This window comes from Triticum dicoccoides, chromosome 7B (genome assembly GCF_002162155.2).
Source record: "Triticum dicoccoides isolate Atlit2015 ecotype Zavitan chromosome 7B, WEW_v2.0, whole genome shotgun sequence".
Taxonomy (NCBI): Eukaryota; Viridiplantae; Streptophyta; class Magnoliopsida; order Poales; family Poaceae; genus Triticum; species Triticum dicoccoides.
In genome coordinates, this window is record NC_041393.1 from 634,637,738 (window position 1) to 634,645,863 (window position 8,126).

At 47.1% G+C, this 8,126-nt stretch overlaps 1 protein-coding gene across 1 annotated transcript; it reads left to right on the plus strand.

Moving 5' to 3' along the window:
- The first annotated feature begins 2,083 nt into the window (after nt 1–2,083).
- LOC119335624 (G-type lectin S-receptor-like serine/threonine-protein kinase At2g19130) lies at nt 2,084–4,495 on the plus strand. Its single transcript, XM_037607736.1, has one exon. It carries the CDS (start codon nt 2,084–2,086, stop codon nt 4,493–4,495), a length of 2,412 nt encoding a protein of 803 aa, XP_037463633.1.
- Nucleotides 4,496–8,126: the final 3,631 nt, after the last annotated feature.

An 8,126-nucleotide genomic window follows, 5' to 3' on the forward strand; every position in this document is an offset into this window, starting at 1 on the left:
CTACTCCGCCTCTTTCTGTTGAGCATATGGAGGTCGACTCGTCGGCGAACTCATGTGAGGGACATGATTTTCCTTTGTCATGTGGGCAATTAGAGGCGCCTGAGTTCATTGTGTCGGTGACACCTGTGGCTGATGATGTTGAGGCGTTCGGTATGTTAGCGCCTGATCATTCGACGCCCAGTCAGCCACTCGCCTTTGTGGACCATGGAGGTTTCCGATGTTGAGGTTACCGACCCGCACGTGGTCGTAGGAAAGGTGATGATTGTGCGTGAGAAGGTCGATGAGATTCTCTTTTAGGTTGAGCTTCACAGCTTGCTTGCACGTTTGGAGAGGGTTAGCCCTGGATCTGGAAAGAAGATTGTGGAGGAGGCCCTTAGAAGCCAAACAAAGAAGAGTGACGCCACGAAAAAGGCGTCCGCAGCTGCTTGATGATTCCTTGAATTCTCGTGGTGCCTCTGGTCTTCAATGGATTCTCTCGTCGGGGATTTCTTTGCAATGTAGCAGTGGGTTGGTGGTCGTTGCGTGTTGTGGGGATTGATGGGTGTTGCTGATCATGCGCTTATGTGGTTGCATGCTTTGTGAGTAGTCCACATGTGGTGGGTTTGTATCGATTTTCGCCCGATTTTCCGTTAATTAATTGGGCAATTCTCTTCTGCTTAATTAATCGATGAGGTAAATCTTTTGCCTCCGTTTTGAAAAAAAAACTCCGTATATGTGTTGTGAAGTAGCGCACCGCAGGTCACAAAGCGTCTCCCTGGCACACTTTCTCAAGGAACCATGCGTTCGAGAGTGCGTTCTCGAGCCTTGCTCGCCAACTTGTCTGCATTGCGCATGCGGTATACAGTGCGGTGCGGATACCTACCGCCAAAAACCATGGTAGGTTATAATAGACTACCGCCAAAATTTCTGGTGGTAGGGTATTTTTTACATCGAACTACCATGACGGCGCAGTTAAATTCTACCGTCAAGGCTCGTGGTGGCGGTAGGCAGTTATACCTTTCGTCATACTACGGCGGTAGTAAAAAGGGTTAGATCCTGATTTTTTTTGCAACCGGTGTCGGATCGATCTAAACTTACGCAAAAGGGTCAAAACATGAAATTTGGCCGCATAGTGACAATGAGCCCTTTTTTTTGACGATCAGCGCAACTGAGGCTGGCAGACTAGTACTAGTGGGAAAACGTTCTAACGCTCAATTAAGACATGATCTAGGGTGTGTTCGGTATATTTCACGGTGGAGGAGCTGCCCATACGTGTGCATTCATCATATCCATTCCAGCAGGATCTAACGCTGCAGGATCAGTCGGAGCACCGTATCACCTAAGAAGTGGTATCACAATTCATGTTGCCTCCACTCTCATCCTCTCCCCTGTAGATCTGGGGTAGTTGTTGCTTCAGTGGAGTCTCGAGCAACCCCGAGTTGTAGCCAGCGGGCTCTTCCGATCCAGCGATGCGTCAAGGGAGTATTTAACACTTCGTAACTGTCGCAGCGAAGCTTGCCTGGGAGGTGAATCAATCCTGGCGCCATCGTTGCATAGAGTCCTTCGATATGACGATATCCGTAGAATCACGAATGCGTGAGCGACGGTACAAAAAGTCTATCGTGAAAGCACCACTTGCAGTTATGTTCAAGCGAAAAAGGTGTAGACCTTGTCTCAATTGGACGGCAGCTAACCGTCCCAACAAGACATGCCAAAAATTCTGATGTATGCTATGGCAGTACATACGATGACTTTGAGCGCCCTGTGCAAATTGTCTTTTCTTTTTACAACCACGGACTGCGCATTGGAAGCTTAAATTTATTGATCGATGTCTGCTATAGCCGAACCAACCAAATCACAAATCGGTAGTGGACGTAGTATCAGCTCATCAAAAATAAATAAAAGGTCGACGTAGTATGCGTTCCCTCTTTCTCCGCATGCGTTCACTTTGACAGACGAATGCACGAACAGTAGGACCGATATAAGTATGTGTCGCTCGTGAGGTGATTCTTCTTTCTATCCGTCTCACCTGCCTGCAAATTCTTTCTGCGTCCCCACCATGTCGTTGATCATTGCCATCAAACGGAAGCGCTCCACCATCACCATGTCAATCATCACTGCCACTTTCATAGCCCTTGCTTTGTGCTTCGCCCGTGCTCCGGGTGCAGAGGCGATCTCGGCACGGCGTCCGCTGCGGGGCAACGACACGCTGGTCTCGGCGCAGGGCAAGTTCGAGCTTGGCCTGTTCAGCCCCGCTGGCAGCTCCGACGGTAGGTTCTACCTCGGTGTCTGGTACAAGAACATCCCCGGCCAGACCGTTGTCTGGGTCGGCAATCGCGCAAGCCCATTGTCCGGCGTCGCCTCCGCCGAGCTCCGGGTCTCTGCCAAAGACGGCAACCTCGAGCTCGTCGGTCCCACCGCTGCCGCCGCCTCGCCGGTCGTCGTGTGGTCATCGAACCTGTCGTCGTCGTCACCAGGCTCGAACAACACGGCGGAGATTCGCGACAACGGCAACCTGGTCCTCCTGGACGGCAGCAACTCCTCCAACGTGCTGTGGCAGAGCTTCGACCACCCGACAGACACACACATGCCGGGGGCGTGGCTGGGCGAGAACAAGCTTACCGGCGAATACCAAACACTGACATCATGGCGGAATGCCCAAGACCCCACGCCGGGGATGTTCACCGACACGTTGGATCCCAACGGCACCAGCGAGTTCTTCTCGATGTGGAACCAGTCCCGTATGTACTGGCGGACCGGCGTGTGGACGGGACGCGTCTTCGCGAGGTACCCCGAGGGGACGAGAAATCTCGTCCTCAACCAGACGTATGTCGACACGCCGGTGTACCGCGGCGTCACCTACGTGCTATACAACAACGAGTCCATCGCGCACATGGTGCTTGATCTTACCGGGCAGGCGAAGCGTTACGTCTGGGTGCCCGCGAGGCAGACCTGGCAATTATTCTGGGTTGGGCCCACCATGCAGTGCGACGTGTACGCTCTCTGTGGCGCGTTCGGCGTATGCAACCAGAGAAGCCAGCTGCCGTGCCGGTGCCCGTCCGGGTTCACTCCGGCGTCGGAGGCGGAGTGGACGCTCAGCAACTGGAGCGGTGGGTGTCGCCGGAGCTCACCGCTCTCGTGCTCGAGTAGCGGGTTGACGACGGACGGGTTCCTAGCACTGCAGGACGTGAAGCTCCCCGACGACTCGCTCGTCGTGGGCGCTGCCCAGAGCAAAGCAGAGTGTGAATCCGCTTGCCAAAATAACTGCTCTTGCCAGGCCTACGCATTCTCCGCCCGCGGGTGCACCGTCTGGCATAGAGAGCTCAAGAATCTCGCGGACTCCGACATCTCACGGTCAGAACTATATCTACGGCTTTCAAAAAGAGGATTGGAAGATCTCCAAAGCGTAGACAGGAAGAAAGGTGGGAGAAAGTTATGGCTTGTCCTTGGCATGACATTGGCCGGTGTTGCAGCACTGGCCACGTCGGTCATACTAACTTGGAGGATTGTTTCTGCCCGGATGAGGAGACTGGTGAGCATCGCAAACGTGAATGGATCCTCCTTGGCCGTGTACAGCTACAACGACATCCGTGCCGCCACAAAGAACTTCTCAGAGCGGCTGGGCGGTGGCGGCTTTGGCTCAGTGTACCGCGGCGTCCTGAAGCAGCAAATGGGAGACAATACGGCCCAAGTTCAGGTGGCAGTCAAGAAGCTGGAAAGCCTTTGCCAGGGAGACAAACAATTTCGGACGGAGGTAAGCACACTGGGCTGCATCCAGCACGTTAACCTCGTCAGGCTCCTCGGGTTCTGCTCGTCGGGCAACAAAAGGATGCTCGTCTATGAGTACATGGCCAGAGGCTCCCTCGACGGCTATCTTTTCCGTGTAGGTGCGTGCCTGAGCTGGCGAGAAAGGTACTGCATCATGGTCGGCGTGGCGAGAGGCCTGACCTACCTGCACGACGGCTGCCATGAGTGTATCATACACTGTGACATCAAGCCGGGGAACATCCTACTGGACGACAACATGTCCCCAAGGATCGCCGACTTTGGGATGGCGAAGCTGGTGGGAAGGGACTTCAGCTGCGCGCTGACGACGATGAGGGGCACCGTTGGGTACCTGGCGCCGGAGTGGATCTCGGGGCACCCCGTCAGCAGCAAGACCGACGTGTATAGCTTTGGAATGGTGCTATTCGAGCTCATCTCGGGACAACGAAACTCCGAGGGGTACAGTGAGGTGGAGGCTGCAGGGAGTGAGAGTAGTGAGTCGTGGATCTTCTTCCCTGTGTGGGCCGCGGGAAAGGTCTTGGAAGGGGACGTAAGTGCCTTGGCAGACCCGCGGCTGAATGGCGAGGTGGTGCTGGAGGAGCTGAAGCGGGCGTGCACGGTGGCGTGCTGGTGTATCCAGGACCAGGAGGGGCAGCGCCCGACCATGGCGCAGGTCGTGCAGGCGCTGGAGGGCACCATCCACGTCCAGGCACCGCCGGTACCGCGAGTGTTGCAACAGCTCGTCACATGAGCTCATTAGAGCAAATCAATTTTTGAACAATTGTACAAGCGTACACATCTGGCTACTGCCTTTTTGTTTTCCCTTTGCACTGGGCGTTCCGATCATCGTATGTACTACTGTCACAGCTCAGGTGGCAGATCTTGAAAATGCACCAGTATGAACTGTATTCCAGAGAAAAAGTCAAAAATCCAAATAAAAATGCTGCTGGGTACTCCATTAGGATGACGGCGGTTCTGTAGCTTCGTGGTTACTTAATAAAAAGAGTCAATTACATCGGTGGTGCTTGAACTTGACGCAAATGGTCATATTTGTGTTAGAACTCGTGACATACATTGAACTGGTGCAAAAATTTGACATGTGCGTGCAAATATGATGCAAATTGCATTTGGATACGAAATCGACGCTGATTTGGCATGCTAGCGTGGCGTGGGGCCCCTTGTCAGTGACTGGAAGGCTGACAAGAGGGCTTTCGCCATTTTTTCTCAAAAAAAACACTCAATTATATTTTATTTTTCACACAAAGCCCCTGTCAATCGTTGAAGAATTGACATTTCATTTTTTTGCCTCTATGAGAGGTGGGTCCCGTCTGTCAATAAAGTGCAGAAACTAAAGAAAAAGGAAGTATCCATGTCTCCAACCCGTGAGCATACCTAGCACACAGTCGGTCGAAACCACTCCATCATCCATCTATCTATCTACTCCCTCGGTAAATTAATATAAGAGCGTTTAGATTACTAAAATAGTGATCTAAACGCTCTAATATTAGTTTACGGAGGGAGTATCTATCTATCTATCTATCTATCTATATCTATACCTTTCTATTCTATATCTATATCTATATCTATCTATATCTATCTATCTATCTATCTATCTATCTATCTATATCTATCTATCTATCTATCTATATCTATATATCTATCTATATACTAATTAATTAGGCACTTCCTAGAAATCCCTACGTTAATCAGATTTTACGAGCCGTTAATTTAATGGGGCCGTATTATTACGGTATAAATTGGTTCATAGAGGAAAAAAAAACTCACGTATCTCTCTCCCCATAACCCAACTCTCTCAATTTCTCACATCTCACGTTTCAAAAAAAAAATTGCATGTCTCACATATCTTTTCCATGAGAAACAAAACTCACGGTATGTGTAAAACTCTCACGTATCTTTCCCATGTGCCAACCCTCTTAATCTCTCACGTAGCTCTAAAACGATCTACTCCCTCCTTCCCAAAATGTAAGGCGCGGTTTGACTTTTCTGGTCTTCGTTACGGAACTTTGACTATGATTTTCATGTATTCTATGTCTATAAAATTAGTATACATACATATGAAATAAAATTGTTCTGCAAGACAAATACGATGATGCTATTTATACATGTTCAATCCATATACATTGATATATATTAGTGGTCAAAGTCGTGCATCAAAGACCGTAAAAAGTCAATCGCGCCTTATATTTTGGGAAGGAGGGAGTATTACTTATCAATCTCAATTTGGTGGGACCGTATTATTACGGTGTAGATTGGTTCATAGAAGAAAAAAAAACTCACGTATCTCTCTCCCCATAACCCAACTCTCTCAATGTCTCACGTCTCACGTTTCAAAAAAAATTGCATGTCTCACGTATTTCTTCCATGAGAAACAAAACTCACGATATGTGTAAAACTCTCACGTATCTCTCCCATGTGCCAAGCCTCTTAATCTCTCACGTAGCTCTAAAACAATCTATTACATATCAATCTCAATATCTCACGTGCAACCTAAATTCTCACAGATATGAGCGTCCTCCTTAATCCTTCGGCCGGCCCCCAAATTTGGTTTTTCCTAACCATAGTACGAGACGTCTGCCACTGGCCTGTGACTGCAGCGGCCGTTTCCGAGGTACTTCAGCTGCGGCCGCAAAGTTTGTCAAGCTTCTTAATACATGAAGAACTCAGTTTACATCTGCAAGATCCTTCTGCAAAGTTTGTCAAGCTTCTTCGCCAAGTTCGACTTTAGTTGTCACCCTAGCGGCCGCAGTTTCATGTCCAGCCAACCCACCATGCATGGCCTCCATAGTGCACCGTCCTCATCCTCTGATTGGATTTTTTGTTTCGACAAAGATCCTCTGGTTGGATTCCAACTCCAGCCCATCCTGCGGCCCTTATTTCTTGTTGTTTGATTCCACAACATGTAGTTTCATTTCTTTATGGTAGGATCATCCATCCATTGTGTTCCTTGGGCAGTATGCTACTCAAAAAATTACTTGGGTGTGCGGAGTCTGTGGACTTTGTATAGCACATGATATCTATGGAGGACGCGCGAGCAGGTGATGGGCAATGATTTTACTACAATTATTGATGCTAGGTAATTTATGTCTATCTTATATTAAGGAATTCTGACCGTTTGATTTATAATATATAATGTATCCTAGCCATCAGATGGAAAGTAAGACATGATCTCTTAAACTATCACTTAGGGGTGTCTTACTCCCTTGGGACTCTCTCAGTTCCCTAGGTAAAATGTAAATCTTTCTTTCAAAAAACCTGAGAAATAAATTTGCTCACGCTTAGCAGTCCATATACATTAAGAACTCTTGATCTGATCGATCCAAATGAGAACATGCATGTTACGTGAGGAAAGTGTAAACTAAGACCTCCTAACAATCAACTTACAAATAACCATTGGATCTTAATTTTACGACTAGGATTAAATGATATATGAAAGTATATTGGACTAAAATATACTCTTTAGCTATACATTTTCACGGGAAACGTACTAATCCATTTATCCATGCATGTCATGCAGCCAGCAATACACTATCGCAGATAAATGAATGTTTATTTCCTATGTTAAAAATCTGCATACAGTACCTACGTGTGATATACATATATCTAGGTATGACGGATAATTATTCTCTTACCCACAAAAAAAGAACTAATTGTTCTATTCCAATTATATAGGTACCCAGTTTCAAAAATAAAGTACAAAATCACAATGCGTGTAGCCTGTATACTATATCAATCATGTCAATAAATACCATTTTAATACTTTCTATTCTCTCAATTTTTTATATCTTATGCATTTAGTGTTTTAAAAAAATTAAAGAAATTAGCGCCGCAAAATTGTAAATCTATCTGGAAAATATATGTAATAACGAAATACTAGATTCGAAGATAACTGTAACTTCAAAAGGGGTGGAAGTGCGTTCGATCTCCGCCCAATCCAAACATTTGGATGCTAGATTCGAAGATAACTGTAACTTCAAAAGGGATGTCACCAACTATAGTTGTGGCACAAAGATTAACATAAAACTATGAGAAATATAAACATCGGACATGAACAACTATGTTCTGAGTATATCCATGTCAAACTGGAACTGCACTCACATATATTCCTCTATACTCTGCACAAGCCCGTGTGGACGCACGGGTTGACGACTAGTTCAACTCCTAATAATGTAAAACATGGATAACTACGCTTAATATAGCAAAATAAACAAGCTCATGGAGCTGAAATGGGCTGCGGTCAGTGTGGCGCATTTGCACATGTTTTTTTTAAGAAAATTGCAAAAGGATATAAATTCTATTTTTAGTAATGAAAATAACGTTAGTTATTCGCATGGTATAAATATTATACATACAGACCAAACATC